The sequence below is a fragment of the Lepisma saccharinum genome, chromosome 2 (genome assembly GCF_977018435.1).
Source record: "Lepisma saccharinum chromosome 2, izLepSacc3.1, whole genome shotgun sequence".
NCBI classification, from domain to species: Eukaryota; Metazoa; Arthropoda; class Insecta; order Zygentoma; family Lepismatidae; genus Lepisma; species Lepisma saccharinum.
In genome coordinates this window covers 91952741-91974057 of record NC_139230.1, presented here as the reverse complement: position 1 = coordinate 91974057, position 21317 = coordinate 91952741, and the positions used below count along the sequence as shown (strand labels likewise).

The following is a 21317-nucleotide window of genomic DNA, read 5'->3' as shown; positions in this document are numbered from 1 at the left end:
CTCGACGTGACCAAAAACGATTACCTCAAACTTTACGAAGCTTACACGGCTTACAAACGCGTGACCGAGGGAAGCGTGGACGTGTACTACGCGCCCAGCGAATTCAAAGCACGGAGACCCATGACCGTCATCAACACATCTAAGAGGAAGCAAGTGGTGGTCAACGATCGTACCAACATCAAGATTGTATGCGAGTTCCACGATGCCTTGCCTGCAGATACTCTGTGCAGTGTCATTCTTATTGCAGAGAAAACATTTGTGTATGACGTCAAGAATGAAAGAGTGACTGAACAGTTTTAAATAAATAAAAAAAAAATAGCACACAATAAGAAATGTGGAATTTTATATATATAAGTACAAATTGCAATTAGCAGTTTCCAGAAGTTTAATTTTGCTGTGCCATGCATCCATGTAATCGAGGAAGTGGAAGTAAATTAAAATTGTTTTTTTCGCATTGCCTATTACTTTTTGTTGCACTCTGGGCAGGCCTTACTAGTTTGGAGGCGATAGTGGCCCCACGGAAGTGTATGGACCCCACATTCAAGAATACATCTCTTGTCGTCGTGTGCATCCAGAGCAACTTTCCTGACAATATTAGTTGTAAGCACATGATCGACGCTTTGGATACGATGCTCTTTTTGTAGAATGGGCGATTTTGTTCTGAGGCACTCGAGGTAATCCTCAAACTTGAGGTGCTCCCGAACCACTTGCCTGCTTACACCCTTTGCCTTTTTTGTTACAGAACCCTCAGCCCGGATCGCATAGGCTTTGGCACGAAGTCCAGCAAACTCCACAATCACATCCCCGTCTTTCTCGTCCTTGAGTTTGCCGGGTATTTTTTTGTTTCGGGGCAGAATTCCATACCGGTTTAGCTGGGGATAGCCCGATGTGTCGAAGAGCTTGACAAGAGCTGGAACTTTGGCTATATCACCATACGCATCGGCCGTGCGAACATGGTACACCAAGCTGTCTGTGTCTGTGTAAAGGAGCGAGATATTGTGGTTGTAGTGTGCACGTAGTATGCCGTAATATGTCTCGAACATGCACAACTTGCTCAGATCCAAAACTGCAGCTCCCACATAGATGGGCTTGTTGAGTAGCACCTTGCCCCGGTTCATGTGAATCAGAGACATCTGTTTGTTGTAAATTGTTCGAGACCTGAACAGTGGGCTTGCAACAAGTCGACGACACTGTGTTTTCTTCGTCACCAACCTCACATCAACGCGATTTCGCACATTCTCCATGGTCTTCCCAAATACCGCATTGTTCATTAATTTGAAAAAATCGCGATCAAGTTCCGAAGTGGCATCAGTGCGATGTTTGGTGTTCAGTTCGATGTACGGCTTCAACCATGGAGACTGCCTGAACAAGAGCACGTGGTAAACTGCTTTGACCGAGACCCCTTGCTGCATTAACCACTGGAGGTTCCGGTAGTGTAGCACATAATGCTTTTTGGGCTCCAAGTCCATGACGAGCTTCGGTTGATCCGAGCCAGGTGGACACTTGAATTCCGGAGCAGGCGAAAGGTCACAGAATGTATCCTGCAGCTTCTCGGGGAAGTCAAGGTCCACCTCGGCAAAAAACCCAAACTCGTCGCACTCTTTTTCGATGTCGTGGTATAAAGGATCAACCCACTTAAACTGTCCTGTTGGGAGTGGCTGCATCATGGAGTGCCCGTAAAGATTATTCACGTCAGTGTACATGATGTAGCTTGATGGTTGGGAGGGGTCGTAACCAGTGGCCATGTGGTGATTGTTGGCGTGTGCGAAGCGTTGCGACACTTGGACCATGCCGCCCCGGATAGCTCTCTCGATGAAAAGCATGATATCATTATCGGAGATAAGTGAAAGTTTAACTTTAGTCAGCAGGAGCATGGCCGACCATGCCAGTCCAGGAAGGCTGTAAAAATATACAGGGTCCAGGTTGTAAATGTTTATCGCAGTCGCCCGAAACGCCTGGAACACATCGGCAAGAAGCGTCACATCAAGCTTCAGGTATGCATCGTGGTAATCACCGAAAGTTCGGCAACCCAACTCGACCCACATAGACTGAGCATGCTTGTACTCCTCGTCGGTAATACCAGAACCTCTCAGCTGGCTGTAGAACTTATCCTGGGGAGGCAGCAACTCTTCTTCGAACTTGGAAGGGTCTGTGACGTATTCGTAGGGGTAGACCCCTTTACGTCTGATGAGTGCGACATCTAAGTTCGGGAAACTTGATGTGGTAATGGCTAGTTGGTCGTCTCTGAGCTTCCCAGCAAGAGCATCGAGGCTTGCCTGGAGGAACCTCAGAGAGTCGAGGAACCGAAGCTCGATGCTGCTGCTTGAGTTGGGGATCGGCACCCACTTGCTGATGCTAATATAACGCTCCTCGTTCTGTGCCAGGACATTGATTCTCGCATTGTCGTACCCTAGATGTGTAACCAAGTGATGGAAATCATATCCCGAGCCATTGTGAAAAAAGACCGGTATGAAGCGCGGGTCCCTGGCTCTCAAGTTACATCTGTTGCACCACGGGCCAATGTAGCTTCCGGTCCCATAATGGTCATGGTGGTGGACCTTTTTGTTATCGTCAGTGAAGACCGACTTGCAAACAGGACAATTTAGAGCCATTTCGTGCTGATGCTTGTTTTTGGGAGACAGAGGCAGCATGGGCTTGGGGGCCAACAGCACCTTCCCTATCTTGATGGCTTCCTGTTGCATTCTCTCCAGGAAGTGTTTGACCGGGTCGGGACCGCGATACACATAGGGCTCGGAGGCAATATGTTGGTCTCGCCACACCACAATATAGGAGTAACTCGAGGCCTCGTGGATTTGGAAAGGAATGGTAGAGGATGTTTCGGGGTTGGGCTCGCAGTTAGATAGAGGTTGAAGAAAGGCCTCGAAGTCTGCTACAATATAGGCAGGATGCTTCACCATAGCACTGTGCATGCGAAAGCACTCTACTGCACCAGGTTCGGGCAGGATAATTCGTGCAGGCTTGTTGGTACCACAGTAGAACATGTGGCGAGCTAGCTTCTCAGCAGCAATGTTGGGACCTCTGATGCGCCGGTAACCCTGCTGTTCTCGATTATTAAATGTAGCCAAGCACCTGCGACACACCTCGACGTGGTTACTATCACTGCTCCGTTGGCTCGAAACAAGCCGAGAGAGGGAACGGATAAGGGTGTAATGGTGATGGGTCTCGTCCTTGATGAGCAGGAGGTTGATTTCTCGTACCTCGTTGTTGTTGCTCACGTTGCTCACCCGGATGGGGTGGACCTCATTTTCATTCTCGGTGAGACCGTAAACATTGATGGCTAATTGTAGGCCCAACAAGTCACGAGCACGAACCTCAAACTTGCGAATATGCGAGACTTCTACAGGGTAGGCAATCCCGGCCATTGCATCCTCCAGTTCCGACTCATACTGCTTGTAGTGGTTAACACGGCGTGGACTGTTTTCCCTAGGTATAGGGTGTAATGCTGCCAGCACCGACCAGAGGAAGCATTTGGTGTCTTTGTTCTGAATATTGAGAACAGCTTTCCTTGCTTCAACCTCGGGCGGCAGGGCAATATAGCTAGACCCTGCCAGTGGCAGGGACTTGCTAAGTTTCAGACAAAGTTCGTGGGGGTCGCCACACAGCGAACCGCCCGAGCCTTTAGCCTGATGCTCCTCATGCTTTGCCACAAACTCCTCGACAAACTTGTCGTAGATGCTGTCGAGGTCAGTGACATCTGCCTGATGCAGTGTTTTTGCTTTTGTGGCATGGAAGAATTTATATATTTCATCAGACGGTTTCTTATACTTGCAGCATAGCACAGCATAGAATTTAGTGGAGTATGTAGCCAATGCATCGTTGAGGATGGATATTATCTTAGCTCGCTCGCTCTCCAGAAAACTACGCACATCGCAGAAGCTGTCTGATGTTATGTTAAAGTCTTCTAATAAATGCTCAAATGCAAATCGGTTTGCTTTCTTCGCCAGCTTGACGCGTTTGGCAGGTGGCGATGCATCGAGGGAGGTTACTTCTACCTTTCGCTTGGAAGGTTGCGGTAGAGATGTTCCAGTGCTCTTGCAAGTAAGCTGGTGTCGCTTGAAGTTATCAATAGTAAAATTTATTCCACACTTAGAGCACAATTTGGTTGCACATATTCGCTTTCCCGGCACACAAGTACGACAGTGTCTTTGAAAATTTTTACTTGACATACCAATTTGGCACGTAGGGCAATTTTTTTCAGAACGCATAATGCAGAGATTTTTTGGGGGTATGTTATTTAATACCAAATGCTGTGCAATGCAAAATATAATTGCTCACTTTTTTTTTAACTATTTTTTATGATTTTATTTGGGTTTTTTTTCGCCAAATTATATGCTTCTAGTCTCCTATACAATACAATATACGTACAATATTGTCAACAGTATTATATTTCAGCAGGTCGCTTGTCACCTAAACACTACAGCTCACAGGTCGGGAACATCTGACATGAAAGCAGATAATACGCTTATGCCTTATTTATATATAATTTTCACGGGGCGTACAATATTGTCAACAGTATTATATTTCAGCAGGTCGCTTGTCACCTAAACACTACAGCTCACAGGTCGGAAAAATCTGACATGAAAGCAGATAATACGCTTATGCCTTATTTATATATAATTTTCACGGGGCGTACAATATTGTCAACAGTATTATATTTCAGCAGGTCGCTTGTCCCCTAAACACTACAGCTCACAGGTCGGGAAAATCTGACATGAAAGCAGATAATACGCTTATGCCTTATTTATATATAATTTTCACGGGGCGTTCAATATTGTCAACGGTATTATATTTGAGCGCGTCGCTTGTCACCTAAACACTACAGCTCACAGGTCGGGAAAATCTGACATGAAAGCAGATAATACGCTTATGCCTTATTTATATGTAATTTTCACGGGGCGTTCAATATTGTCAACGGTATTATATTTGAGCGCGTCGCTTGTCACCTAAACACTACAGCTCACAGGTCGGGAAAATCTGACATGAAAGCAGATAATACGCTTATGCCTTATTTATATATAATTTTCACGGGGCGTTCAATATTGTCAACGGTATTATATTTGAGCGTGTCGCTTGTCACCTAAACACTACAGCTCACAGGTCGGGAAAATCTGACATGAAAGCAGATAATACGCTTATGCCTTATTTATATGTAATTTTCACGGGGCGTTCAATATTGTCAACGGTATTATATTTTAGCGCGTCGCTTGTCACCTAAACACTACAGCTCACAGGTCGGGAAAATCTGACATGAAAGCAGATAATACGCTTATGCCTTATTTATATATAATTTTCACGGGGCGTACAATATTGTCAACGGTATTATATTTGAGCGCGTCGCTTGTCACCTAAACACTACAGCTCACAGGTCGGGAAAATCTGACATGAAAGCAGATAATACGCTTATGCCTTATTTATATATAATTTTCACGGGGCGTACAATATTGTCAACGGTATTATATTTGAGCGCGTCGCTTGTCACCTAAACACTACAGCTCACAGGTCGGGAAAATCTGACATGAAAGCAGATAATACGCTTATGCCTTATTTATATATAATTTTCACGGGGCGTACAATATTGTCAACGGTATTATATTTGAGCGCGTCGCTTGTCACCTAAACACTACAGCTCACAGGTCGGGAAAATCTGACATGAAAGCAGATAATACGCTTATGCCTTATTTATATGTAATTTTCACGGGGCGTACAATATTGTTAAGAGCGTTAGTTTTTGTAGAGCTCTCTTTTTCCATCTTTCCTCTATACAGTGAAGACACAATTAGCTAACCTAGCATACAACATACCTTCCTAATTAATATGGATATTGTCACACATTCCTCTTATTTTATACTGTTGTAAATGGAAAAGATTATGTACGGTAAATGTTTTGTACATTATAGGGAAAAAATGCAAAATATCCCCCAATTTTAATTCGATCCACCTCTGAATCGAATTTTTACATATTCTCACGCCGGCACATATTGTCCTATTTGCTTCTTTTACTTGCCTTGCTTAATTAACTCTCGCTAATTAGCATTTTTTTGGAAGAAGTCAACTAGAACAACATATGGCGGTATGAGAAATATGCAAATCAAAGAACATTTTAGCAATATATGGGCCCTAGCAATTAGCTTCGTCGACTAAGAGTACTCCTTCAAACATCTTCAGCTAGATCGTATTACTAGGCGAGGACGTTTAAAATTTTTGGGTGTTGAAAAAGTTTGACGCTACTTTTTATTTCTATTGTTTGCTAATAGATGGCGCTAATAGTACCCCCTCCCCTCCCTCTCCCCTCTTCTCCTCTGCTGTATGACAAATAGCACAAACATAAAAATCAAGATTTTGGAGAGCAAAACATAAAATTTGCATGCATCTGATGTCGAACCAGGAACTTTTATCTTTCGGGGAGTCAATATTATTTTTTTACTCAGTCGTCATATAACATTGAACACACGCAAAGATTCACATGTGCTTTTTATTATTTTGTGTTCGGTAAGTACAAGTATAATCTTACATAAATTATTGTTTAATTTAATAAATTGTAAACTCAAAACCTGCTAAACTAACACTCCTTCTGTATTTCATTAAACTATTGAAAGCGAATGTTGCGTGCATGCGGAAATAACACAGAAAAAAAAACCGGATGGAAGCAATTTAAAATCACTGGGGCAAGGTCAGTATTACGAGAGCGTAAAAAAACATGTGCTTCCATTCAACTTCGAAAAATAAGAATGAATGTGTGCATACAGAACACATATGCTTTCTTTTCACAGTTGTAAAATCATATAAATTGTACATGAGGTAAGTTACGGGAAGGCTCTCTCAATTAGGTACAAGTATTGTACAATTAGGTACAAATTGTTGTACAATTATTTTCCCCAGTTGTCCAGTTGGAGTTGGGGGGCATAACACTGGTATTATTTGTAATCACAGTGCTTACTCATGTATTTTGTTTAATATTTTATTTTAAATTCACTGTCAGAAACTAGTGTTACCTACTCTGTTGGTTGTCACTGTCAAGCTTCCAGTATTCGTACAGCGTAAAAAGCTATAACCCCTCCCCCTCAAAAATATATACATTGTATACGCCAAGATGCTCAATAGCCTAGCAACACATCATGAAAAAACATGCCAAGAGGACCCAGTTGGTTTATAAGTCAGTGCCGCCAATTCCTATTTGTAGGTTAGCTTAGCCAGTGAAAAATCATATTGTTACGATATAGTAGAATTTTTGTAGAGTGGGTAGGCAACACCGACGAGCATCAAATGATGATTTCAAGCCTCAAATAATAATTTCGAGCCTCAAAAAAAAAAAGGAACATCCAATAAAATTGCCAGATGTAAACAGAAGGCAATAGGTACCCCTCATAAAAGGCTACAGTAAAAACCCACAGTGTCGCCAACACTAGGCCCCCCAACAGTATTGCCAGACATAAAAAAATACATGGACCCCTCAGGTCCTTTGATGAAAATTTACAGTGAAAAAACCCAATAAATTAACAACACTATCAAAAAATCTACGGTAGTGTTGCCAGATGTAAACAGAGGGCAATAAACCCCCCTCATAAAAGGCTACAGTAAACCCACAGTGTTGTCAACTCTGCCCTCAAAATGTATATCATAAAAAGCTACAACAAGCGTCATAATCTTGGTGATTTTTTCGGGTAAGAAGTTGGCAACACATGCCTTACAAGAGAAATCCATTAAGGCGATCGAGCTCCAAATGATGGTTCGAGCTCCAAATGAAGGCCCAGTACCCGGACACTGGGTCTACTTAAGATTAAAGACACAAAAAAAAGGATAACATAAAATAAACAAAAATAAACAAGCCAAAACAGTACCAAGGTAAACAGATCAGTTTGACAAAAGCATTACTTATGTACATTTTTTTCTGTGTTGGTGATAAAAGATAAATATGAACTGAATATCTATATTTGGTTTGAGATGATATTGAACTGATTCGGTAGCCTACGGAATAGTGTACGTTGTATGAGTGAGAGCCTAGGAATTGTAGTGTGGAAAGTTTCCTTGCTCCATGTTTTATGTCTTGGCACTCTGCGTGAGAGTTCGTGGAGTGGGATGTTGCATCTTAAGTTTCCATTTATGATCTATAGAAATTTCATATCTGCAACGTATCTTATGAGTTTCTGGAGTATTAATGTGCAGATTTACAAGCAGATCTTTCATAGACAGGTGTCTCAGGGCAAGCACTCTATATTGAACGATGTAGGAAAAAGCTGAAAACACTGTCGATGTTGGAGGTATGAGAATGGGCAGCCATGTTCCAGATTAGTGAACAGTATTGTAGAATGGGGGACACAAATGTTTTGAAGTAAAATGGAAAGTGCTTTTGTTTTATTCATTTTGGTGAATCTGTAAAGTAGGCCTATCACATGCATTAGCAATAAGTGCGTAAATTTTTCCACTTCAATGGCAAACATACCAGGCATTATGCGGGTACCTTTTGGAGATCAGGTCCGATGAATTTCAAATTTCATGTAAAATAAGATAGTTACTTTCCCTTTCTTCTTCTAACTGATAATGGGGAAAAGAAATTCCCCATCAGCATTATAGCCCAAAGTATACTGAACAAAACGAGGTATCATTCTTAATTCCGGAAATATAAAATTTCATTTAGAAGCATGCAGAATTTCAAATTTCCCACTGAAAAAATGGTTGACATTAGTACAAATACCTGGAAAATCACTTGCAATGCAATAAAGAAGTAACGTCCTGGAATGTTGACAAAAGAAGTACAGCTTGTCCACAACTTCTGCAAGTCTTCTGCTCAGGAGACTGTGACTCATGCAGCCACTTTGGGTTTTGAAATTCTCCCTCACCCTCCATATTCTCAGACCTTGCATGGAGCAACTTCTTCCCTCTTTCCAGAACTGAAGAAGCCCCTGCATGGGAGGTATTTCAATAAGGATGATGACATCATTTCTGTGGTAAATTACTTCCTGGACAACCAGACACAGGACTTCTACAACAACGGCATCCACAAGTTGTCACTCTGGGTGGAGTTCACAAAATCTCATGTGTTTCTCTGTATTCTTTCTTGGCAATAGTTATTACTTTATGAATGTCCCTCGTATAATTACAATTTTTTCTTGAACTGTACTATTTTAGTCTGAACTTAAAAAAATGGCAAAAACAAAACAAGTTTAATGTTTGTTAAAACTAATGGTTGTGATCTGCTAGATGCTTTGTTTCCATCACATTTACAATAAATATTCTGAAGTAAGAGGAAAAGCTATTTTCTGTATTTTACATTGTACTATAACAGTACATAGTGGATAAGTAACTACACATTCTTGATCTCAGCCATAGTGTGTAGAGGTGATGTAATCAGCACAATATTCCAGCTACTTTTATTCCCTGGGTGAACACCATATCCACTTAGGTCTAATTTTGAATTAATTTGGATATGAAATTATAAATAAAATATTAAGCAACAAAAGAAATACAATTCACCAAATAGGTCCTAATTTCATTGACTAACAGCTGGAAAATTCCAAACGTAATCTTTGGTGGATGGCTGGAAGTGTGTATCTATGTACAATATAAAATATGTACTATCTGTCCAGAAAGTAAATGCTTGGGGGATGTGGCCAAAGCTGGAACTAACGGTATGAGAAATTATTTGCAACGGGTGACAATGCCACTTCGCATTTACGATACATGAGATTTGTCACATTAGAGTAGACAGGAGAGAATAAGTTACCCCAGAAGTCTAGTTCTGAGTGGCAGACCTCAAGTCTATTCCAGTTTGTAAAAATAAACTAGTGTAAAACAGCAGGTATGTTAACAAAGTTTGCAAGATTGCTGATGACTCTTAAGATAAAATTTAAACTTGGTTTGGTCGAGTGAAAGTAGGAAAGTGGTAAAGAGCTGGCCCAGTTGTCTGAAGATCGCAGGTTCAAACCTTTTGTAGAACCTACTTTTTTATTTAGTAGAATTATTGATTTTGGACATTTATAAGAGGGAAAATATATGACAACTCTTCTTCTGATAAATCTAATTACTCGTCGGCATCACTTAGGATGTTTTTTTCCATGTAGCTTCTCCAATACTAAATTACTTCCTGCAGGAAGCAATAGGGTAAACAAAGAGGTATTGGTGAAAATCTAAACCCTTTGTAGCCCAACTGTGAGGTAAAATAAGAGTTGTATGTTTTAAAAAAATAGAAGCCTTTACAATCCTTATACCTCCTTTACAAATTCTTGGGCACATCGCTGCAAATCAACCAAGGATGACGTCATAATGCTGAGAGAACCTATGCGTTGACTTGTGAATTGTGGTCTCAGGTAGAGAACATGATGTTTGCTAATCGTAGAACTGTGCATGGTCAGCTCACAGTCTTCTGTAGGTAGACTGTTGAATCATACATGACATGGGCTATCCTGTCTGTGACCGAACTCTAAATTATTTTGTTTTCAATATTTAGAGTTAACAAGAAAACATAATGTCTTGTAGCTTCGAAAAACACCAATTTAATTGTAATATTCTGTTTGAAATACTTTCTATGAATAGCAGATAGAATAGTGCAATATGGTCCAACACATGGATAGGAGCATACAAGCGTTAGATCAAGAAGGACGGTGTGGTCCAGTCACTATGATACCTGCTCACCACACGAAGGGTCCCTGGTTCAATTCTCCCCTACAACACTTTTTTAAACGATAGAATGCCAATTAATGTAAGTCTGAGAAATATTTATTGCGTATTTGATGACATCGGTTTTTACTTTTTAATACAAATTGCAAATAGTTTTGAAACTTCTCAATACAAAACTACGTACTTTAATAAAATTGAAACCATAAAATGAGATAATGTAATAATACAAGCAATAAGCAGTGTATTATTCAAAACTAGTGTTTGCATGAAATTTATGGAACTATATTATTTGCTTAGTGCATCATTTGTTTACTAATGTAGCTATGCTATTAAATCTTGCCTCTAAATCTATACACAGATGCAAACGTTAATGTTGAAATTGTTAGTAACCCTGTGTTACGCTGTCATTTCATAAAGTGATGTTTCTTGAAGTTTGCCATTTATATTCCTTCAGTTTCTATTAAAATATTAAATGGTTTATGTTGTTCAGACCTTGAAAAATTGTATCACTGCACTCACCAGTCCCTAACTATATACAAACGTTCTTTAAAAACTGGGAGAACTTCATCACCTCCCCCCCTACCATCCCTCTTTACACAAACATATCCCTTGCTTTCAAAATTACTCATCTCACCACCGCACAGAGGTTTCGTTTTTGAAACCACATGATATATCATCGTCATATCATGGAGGCTACACATTGAGGCCATACCAATGGTCTTGGGTTTGCTTCTCATCAAAGGCAGAACTTTTCTTTACAGTGCAGTGCCAAATAGTGTATACCTAGGATGGAATTAATTACATTTTGGCACAACTGTTATTTTTAATAAAAATGTAATTGTTTTGAGAGTAACTACTTCATATTAAATCTCTTGCAAAATCTGGAAAGGCATGTGAACGAGACATACAGTTCTTGCTTTGCATATCACACAAGATCAAGAAACAGTGGAATGTTAATGTGGAAATTCTTAGCAACCACGTCAAAAGTTCAAACTGTTATTGAAAAAATTGGTTGATTTATGAATAAAATTTTGATTATAAAAACAAAAAAATATAGTAGCTAAGAACGTATTAGGTTATGTAGTCGACCGAAGTAGTCCAGATCTTAGCATTATAATTATGTTGTAAAATCTGTAGCTAAATGTAAGAAAAGTCCTCCGTGGCCGTGTGGTCTAAGGCACTGTGCTTTGGGCTCCGACTGCAGGACAGTGTGGGTTCGAGTCTGCCTAGGTTCAGTCTCTGGGTTCTGTACCTGTTTATAGGACCGGTGAGAAAATTTGGGAGCTACGAGTGAGTAGCGTAACCTGGTCTCGAAAATCTTCTACAACGGCTGGAGGTTCGACGTGTTGACTCCACGTAACCACATTACGGATTGAAGAACTGCACACCTCTAGGTAGGATTGTGGGAGGGAGACTGGCAGCCGGGAGATATGTCCAGCCTCTTTCGAGGGCTGTTGAGCCATGGGTTATTTAAATATAAGAATAGCAAAAATAATGTTCTGAAGACTACCTTTAGCACATTGTATTTTGGCCAATCAGTATCGTCTCGATTTACATTTGTAGTATCCATATGCTGTGCAAAAGTATAAACGTCTGACTCATCCATATTCTAGGATTCCAGAATAATCTCCCTTTAGATACAGATTAAATTAAACATATTTGTAAGTGACAATGCAAACTCATGTCAACAAACTCTAAATCATTTTATATTTACAATGTAGAAGCATGTAATTTATAGTCACAGTAAAAGTAGGTATGATCTGACAGCTCTATGTTTGGTCCGCAAATGTAAAAAAGTCTTTGTTAAGAAGGGAAAACTAAGGTGCTTTTCGAAATTAGCAGGTGAAATCATGGATTTAAAATGCATGTGGTATGCACTTCTATGGTTACACAATAAAAGAAAAAAATTCACTGTCTAAATGCGGATTCGAACACACACATGTTGGAGCCTCATTGGCAACTAAAAAAAAAAATATTTTTCTCAAACCGGGCTCGAACACTCATCCTTCAGAGTGTGAAGCCATAACACTAACCACTGAACTATCACTTCTATTGGTAGGTGATAATTTACTTATCATATAAGTTTTTTAGTTGTTTCACCACTGGCGAAGCGTATTTCTTCTCGCTTATTTTCTTTCAGATATTTTTCAATTCATTACAGTTGTTTACCTTCTGCCACCCATGGAGTATATATGGAATACAATATTGGGACGCAACTCCAAGAAAAGAGAATATCTTAGTTTCAAGAAACGTCAGGTGGGAATGATGTGTTCAGTCACACATTTGACCTTAAAATTTTTCATATTTCAAGTTTTCTTTGCAACGCCACCATCAACCGAGCATTTACTTTCTGGACAGATAGTACCAACTGGCATTTCAATGGTTCAGGATAGCAATTACTACATAATTTCTTCAAAAATAGAGATGACATTTCAGTTGTCTTTGTTGTTCATATATATGTACATATGAAGGTATGGCATACTTGAATAACAACCAGAGTATGTTGTGTTTGTCGAAAGCTGTTCTTATTTTTTAATCTCTCTGAATCTTAAAGTGCGGGCTTTTCCAATGGTCAGATTTTTTTTTAATTGTATAGGGTGTTTTTTTTTAGAGTGATAGAACTTCGAATTGAAATAAAACCCATAAAAAAATAAGCTTGAAGCCAATTGTATTTTTATTTGAAAGATAACTTTCTGACATTTATTTTTTGAAAATAATTTCCGGCATATGTCCATCACGACTAGCTGTGATGAACTGGATTCGATCAGTCCAATTTTGAACCACTTTTTCAAGTAATTGGGGACATATGTCGTTAATGACATGAGTTATGTTGGCTTCCAAAGCGTCAATTGTTGCTGGTTTATCAGCATAAACCAGAGACTTTAGATATCCCAAAGAAAATAATCCAGTTGCGTTAGGTCCCATGATCGAGTGAGGCCAATTCACTGACAGCACCGATATATCCGAAGTGCTCTATACGTTTGGCGAACAGAACATTGATTTTGGAAATATATTTCCACAATTTGTAAACGTTGTTGCAGCGTCAGTCTTTCCATGATCATTTGCCAATACTCACTGATATGAAATGACAAAACAACATGTCATCATAACAAAACAAATGACAGCTATCCCTATCGAAAGTTCTATCACTCTTAGAAAAACACCCTTTAGAAAGAAGTATTTGTTGTAGATAGTTGAAGTTTGTTTTATTTTGTATGCAATTGCGGGGGCTTTCCTAGGAAGTAAAATGTTGACATTCAATCTGAATACAGGTGCAATTAGAAGATAGAAAAGAATAACCTTTTTAGAGAGCCCATTCAACCCCCACAATAAACAAAAATGTAGCCCTACCATGCACCTTGAATTGCGCTAAGTATATGAGGTAAAGAAAAAAATATGGCAGGGTGGTTAGCACAGTGTGCTACGATGCCAGGGCTCCCAGGTAATCCCAGCTTGGGCATGGGTGTTCTTTGTGATTGTTGCTTCATCAAATTCACCATATCATCACTCATCCTCACAAAAAAAAGCAAAGTTAAATTTATTATGTCACATATCGGCAACATTCTTGTTAAACAACACACAAACACATGAACACATGAACAACATGATACGAGACACTGAAATTTTTAAAGTGTCTTCATATACTGTTCATGTGTTTTGTGCGTTGTTTAACAAGAATATGCTAAGTATAGTTGAAATTTCTCCCATAAGCTATCATTTTAAAAATAATTAAAATGTATTATTCAAGAGCAAAGAACTAATATCACAACTATCCCCAAGTGGACACTATGTAACCTAGATACTGTACTTAATTTTACATACCACAAAGATCATCTTTTGAGCAAGTATTACTTCTTTAAGAATTTTTGGGAAGAATCTTGAAAAAAATATTTTTTAAAACTAACCCCCCCAAATATTTTTTCAACTTTTATTGCTTGTTTGATCACTGTTTATAACTGCTAATGTCCATTCTCTTCTGTTTCATGCCAGGAGTGAGCTTCCGAGGCACCAACCATGCACAATGATTTCAGTATCGCAGATCTGCGATTATCACCTGCACTCACTCTCGTGATATGCCACACTTGAATACAAGCTTTGCCTGGGTTATGCAATGCATAGGGGCATGCATATTTAGTTTTTGACGAGAAAACTAAATTTGAAAAAAACACATTGTAGTGTTAATTTTTTATGTTATTGAAAGATGTGAGATGCATTTTGTGACCATATTTTGTCACGAAATAATGCGAAATGAGCTGCAAAAAGCGAAATTAACTCTGAAACATGAAATTCAGGGTTTATTCACCGACGCGACACCTTCTGAGGTCTGAATTATCCTGAGAGTTATGCAATTCCCGGAAAATTGATTAATTCTGCTGTTAATATTGGCGAAGCAAAAATGGACTCCTTTACACAGAAATAAATTTAATACTCTGATAACTACATAAATGTGCTATTAGAAGTGAAATATTAATTCTGTAGAATAAATGTAGTTTTCAAATCAAATTTAGGATTATATTCACAATTTTAAAACCAATATGTCTTTTTATATAGCACTTTTCATCCATTTTTTCACCGCTATAACACCGATATTTTATATTATTTACCGCTTTTGAACCTGAAATTGACTCAGTTTTTGTACCGACATTTTGCTTTTTTATTTACCAAAAATATGTGCCTCTAGCACACGTTGAGAGTTCTTTGGCTGATTTTTTCATTATCAGCTAGAACAGCTCAACATCGCACAGTGCCGGCCCCTGTGGCAGAGTGGTTAGCACATTGCACTACGATGCCAAGGGTCCAAGGTTCGAATCCTGCCCTGGGCATGGATGTTTGTGAGTGTCCATTCATCAATTTCATCACTCATCTTTGCAAATTAGCCAAAAGTGGCATAAAACACAAAGTAAAATAAAGCAAATCAATCAATCAGCCAATCAAACATTGCACAGTACTAACGTCTACACATTATCCCCATAATAAGCCTTCATTCTCTGATAAATGTCAATTGGGGGTACATTTCCTGCAGTTAGATACTCTATCACTGCATGCTGCTTCAGATGCACCGACATAGTATGGTTACATGCTGCCATTTTGCTCACTGTAGTTCAGCACTCCCTGACAATAGAGACCTTCAATGGAGAAGCGAGAAAGTTTGATGAGTACAATGCATGTTTGTTCAAAATCCAAAATGCGTTTACACCGTAACAAAAAATAGGAGGCATTACTTTTCAGCACATCCTTGTATAAAGAGGTCCCTTCTGCTGAAGGTTAAATGGGTTGACTTTCCACCAGAAATTAATTTCTTAAACATGTTGTCATTTAAATGTAGGTGAATCCTTGCAAATATGTTTATATGTGGGTTTGATTACTTTTCAGGTGCCATACTTCACACATTACATGATAACTATTGTCAATAACTGCTTACGTTTTGTAGAGCTAGCACAACAAATGAAGCAACATTATTGGAGACCAGGGTTACATGATAATGAAGCAGGGCATAAATTCGAAGCACTTTTGAACACATTCCAGGTATGTTTTATCTGTATGTACAGGGTGGACAATTTAAGTTGATAGTGTAAAATATCTTACAAATTAAGAATTTTAGAGAGAAATATTTAAAATAAAAATTAATCGACTTTAAGGGGGAAAGTGAACACTATTATGCATCTTTTAGTAGGCAGATATTTTCAAGGTTATTTGAAGGAAACTCTGATTTTTTAAATGTAAACCTAATTTTTGTGTTTAATATTCTTATTCCACGTAAAAAATAAACAACTTTTGTATAAACCATTTTTCTATTCAGCGTGTAGTTTCACAGATATGTATTTCAAAGTAAAAATTGATAACTTAAATTATACTATTAAATAAGCATCAACATTTGTATTCCAAAAACGAAATAAATTAAGTTTGCAACATTGTACATTGTCCCGGGTTCGATCCCCGGCCGGTTCAAATCCGGGAACTTTTCTAACGGTGGAAGCGGCCCCGGCGCCTACCCAGCATCGAATAACATGGGTACCTGGGGGAAACCCTGGGGGGGTAAAGGCGGTCAGGGGCGTGATGCTGATCACATCACCCCCACTCACGACCGGATCAAGAAAGTGTGGGGCGTTACCCCCGCACCCCCTATACGCCTTCATGGCGTGGTGCTATGCACAGGGGAACACTTTACCTTTTTTTTTTTTTTACATTGTACAAAAGCAATTACTTTACAAATTTTCAACGTGTAATAGAAAGTGAATTGTCTAAATTGTAGTAAATATTATAATCATATTGTGAGGATCTGTGGGACCATTACAATAGTAGGCTAAATGAAAACAACTAAAAGGTGGCTGGAAGTAGAAAGGATGATGGATGGTTGTAGCAAACAGTCATACCTCTGTATCAGGTGGTCTATTTAAGTTGTCTTCATAGTGGTTCCAAATCAGTGTTATGAAGTCAATGTATGCCAGTGCAGTTTCTCTCCAAGTACTGCCATCGTTATATTGGTCACCTGTCTAAAATAGGATCCGAACCACTGCAATGTGCCTCCTACAGCAATCGGATCCACAACATTGTAAGCCACCACACTTTCAGGGAGGCCCTCATTGTAATGCAGAGTTCCAAACTTAATTTTTTTTTGTTTTTGGAATAAAAGTTTCGATGCTTATAAAATTTATGTTAATCATGTTTTACTGTCAGATATCTGTGAAACCATGTGCTGAATAGGAGAATGAAAGAGTTGTTCATTTGTGTAAGAGGGATAAAAATATGAAACCAAAAAAGTTAGGTTCCTGTTTAAAAAATTTCAGTGACCTTCAAATTACATTGAAAATGTCCCCCTAGTAAACACAAAGTCAATTACCTTTTATTTGAGACATTCCTTTCAAAAATGCTTTGTTTGTGAGATATTTCAGATTATCAACTTAAATGGTCCACACTTCACTGTGTAAATAAATTTGCATTTACTAATACTTTATATTCAATACATAAAAAAAATAAAAGTTTTAAATAGGGCTGAGCCAGTACTGATGCTGCTGTTATCAGTATCGGCTGATACCAGTAGTTTTGGTATTCAAAAGTATTGGTTCAAATGTAAACGCTGATACCAGCCAATTCTTTTCAGAACTTTGCGACTCTTCAAAAAAATGCCACATGACACTTTGACAAAGTCTAAATATCCTGGAAATTATGCATTACTTTGGCAACAGTTGCGATGCAACAGTGATCTTATGTGAAGTTAGAAATATTTTAAAGCAAGACTTAAGTAGATTGATGTGGTAGTTCCAATTATATTTTAAAAAGTTATAAAATTTAAACTTCTTTCATTGTTTGTTTACAAGAATCTGTGGGAATCTGTATGTCAAAGTGGTATTGGCTCAGTTGTAGTTTTATCAAGTGGCATTTCAAATTCCCTTATGAAGCCTTATGTAATTAAGTGGAACCTTGATTTTACCTTTTTCAGAGGACCCGGGTGAAAACACATAAAGTGCAAGAAAATATAAAATCTTTGAAAATTTTGTAAAATTTTCCTTCATTGAGACCATCAAGATTGAATTGAGTGTATGATGTGGTAACATGAAATTTTGGTTCCACTGTAACAGTATTGGTGGCAGTAACAAACAATGCACACCTTCAAGAAAAAATTACTATGGAATTTACATTTTCTCATCTTTTTCTGTTCACATCAAATCAATGAGGAATTTCTGATTCACAGTCATGCATATCAACATTTCATGCCAGTTATAATATGTTAGTATAGTATTGGGTTTTGGTATCAGGAAATGTGTATCAATTCTCATTTGATTATCAGTTAAAATGTTTTATTTGTACATTCCTGTTTGAAATATTTGAAGACATTGATATTTTGGGAAATGAGAGACATGGTAGTAAATATGTAGAGTGAGTTGTTGTACTCACTTCTCTGTGAAACTAGTTTTTTGTTATTCTATTAATTTGGGTAGCCACTGCCACCATCCTCATTGGAACACTGTTGATCATTGTGTTTCTGTTGTTTTTGGTTTATCAAATGCCGCTAGGTGTGCTGTTGTCATCTTGCTGCCTGCACTTAATTTTGGTATAACTTCCCACCAAGGAGCAGCAGACGATGCAAGCACAGTCAAGCAGACGAGGACAGTGCACCTAGCAACATTTGACAAACCAAAAATAACAGAAGCACGCCGAGCAACAGTACACCAAGTTCCAATGAAGATGGTGGCATTACCCACCCAAATTAAGAGAACATTAACAAAAACTAGTTTCGTAGAGAACTCCTTGTATCTATTTGAAGATAGTTAGTAAAACTTTTTTTTTTTGTTTTTGAAGCAACTGAGAGATGAAGCTGCTAAATATCTATTGGAGGAAGCATTTTTAGATTTGGAGCCTCATTTTCAAGATCTGCTTACAACGAAGTGGACAACAAGCACTATTCCAGTGGATACAATTTGTGTCACATTGGAGGACTACTTTCAAGACTACAGCCATCTTCGAGTGCGGAACTTTGACTATGTTATTTCAGAAGCTCAAAATCTGGTTGCAAGGAAATATATTTCAGCTATGCTTCAGAAGAAAAATCCATTCAAAGCATTAGAGAAGCCATCTTTTAAAAATTATGAAGAAAGACGTGAAGCTGCTCTCAAAATAATAAAGGAAGCTAAACAAATCAAGTCATTATTCTTGAGAATTGCTCCAAATGTTGCCAAGTTTGATTCACCATTTGACATTATTATTGCTTTAGCTGAAGTGTTCAAAAGTGAAGATTCTGAGATTTTGTCATTGGACTTACACAGCTTAGTTGATAAATATCCTGACGTTACACAAGATCACCTGATTCAGTTATTGAATCTTAGAGGTGATATTTCCCGCTCGGAGGCAAGAGACAAAGTAATGTACATTCTACAGACTAACAAGACAAGGCAAAGACAACCGATTCCAAAGAGTATATTTTCACAGATTTGTTAAATACATTTTCACCTTGAATTTGATAGTGCATGAATGGTTATAGGCACATATGATCAAGTATTCTTTACCTTTAAATTTTTTATAGATTCTTGTAGTATTTTATTTTGACATATTCCACTGCTTCTGATGTAATGCAGTTGTAATATAATTATCTTGTTGGTTTACATGCATATTATGTTGTTTGAATTGTAAATAGTAACCTATTGTCATTGTTATGCTACCTATTACATTATAGGGAGTGAGAACTTGCAGTAAAATAGCAATTTTAATTTCGTTATAATTTTGTTGTAAACTGTACTAATGGAGAAATATATATTAATTATACCTGTTACTCTTAGTACCATTGTTGTTCACCATGATTTTTCTTTCATTACAATATGTTTTTCCTCTGCGTTGCACAGTGATCCAGAATGCCAAGAATTTTTCTTTTTAAGGGGGGGAAAATTAACAGTCCTCTAAACAACTAAATGGGACAACATACTGCTAAAGAAATGACACTCTAAATTGAGTAGTTCTAATTGTCGGCTTCCAAACTGGCGTTTTCTGAAAAAGGAATTTTCATACAATATTTTGCACTTATATATAACTATTCGTTGGTATACATCTTCTAGAGTAACGTGGTTGGTAGGTATATGGTGAGCGTTGCACTCACACATGAATTTTATTGTGTTTTGTAATTTTTTGTAATATCTTTTTACATTCATCATGTTAAAAATTGTTTATAAATATGTATTGCCAAATACAGATCACTTATAAGTTAAAATTTATCTTATATTTTTGTATAATAAGAAAATTATATTCTTGTATTGCAATATTACTGATTACCTATTATGAGACACGAATTATCAGGAAAAAACAACAATGTTTACAATTTTATTATGAATTTACTTTTGATGTTTACTAATTTGCAAGACATTAGTAATACATTCAATAATATATTACTTTGTTGACAAGAGATGTATACATTCTACTTCGTAGTTTCAACCTGACCAATATATTGAAGAAAAGAAAACGTAAAAATAAGTTCATCTTCATAAGGAGAGTGATCCATGTTCCTATCATTATACCACAACCTATAACTGGTATCATCTGGCCACAGACATTATGAAAGACAGCTACACAAGACCAGAAAGTGATATCATTATCTGGGCCCGAAAAACTTACAATTATATCCCAGAGTGAGCGCTGCACTCGACACGTATACCAAGGCAGGGTTGAGACTTTTAGTAAAAATTGTTTTTTTTTTTTTTTTAATAAGCTATAATTGTGTTAAGTAACTCATAACTTCCTACTAAAGCATAGAAAAAGAACCCACATCTGAATTAAAAGATTTTTATTATTATTATTATTAGTTTTTACTTCAAAATGTGAAATTTATATTGGGTCTCCGAGCTTTCATCACTATTTCCCACAGCAATTTCTAAAGCAAAGGGTTTTAAAATCTTGTTACACCTGCACAGGAGAAACGTTTTCTACAGTTGACTTCTTTCTTTTGCCTCATCTAGCATATTTGTGATCATGTAATGTACTGTTAATGTTCATTGTGCAGTCCACTGCATGGTTATCCAGAATGTTAAATCCTAACAAATGTATAAGATTAACAATCTTAAGGAAAATTTAATGCAGGCTTGATATGAGGTTGATTACCTAGATTTCTATACAAAAATAATGAAAGAAGTATAGTTTATACGACCTATTAAACTAAATGCTTTGGAGCACAGTAAAACTAAGTGAGACACTTTGAG

At 37.8% G+C, this 21317-nt stretch overlaps 1 protein-coding gene across 2 annotated transcripts in view; it reads left to right on the top strand.

The window, feature by feature from the left end:
- The window catches only part of LOC145984092 (exocyst complex component 3-like), a 164549-nt gene extending 144646 nt beyond the window's left edge, over nucleotides 1–19903 (top strand). For both annotated transcript variants that reach the window (XM_083117498.1, XM_083117497.1), the window contains exons 11-12: nucleotides 16009–16161; nucleotides 18937–19903. In XM_083117498.1, the coding sequence (XP_082973624.1) occupies nucleotides 16009–16161; nucleotides 18937–19572 (789 nt within the window). In that variant the 3' untranslated portion in view covers nucleotides 19573–19903. The remainder of the gene's footprint in view (nucleotides 1–16008; nucleotides 16162–18936) is intronic.
- The last annotated feature ends 1414 nt before the right edge of the window (nucleotides 19904–21317 follow it).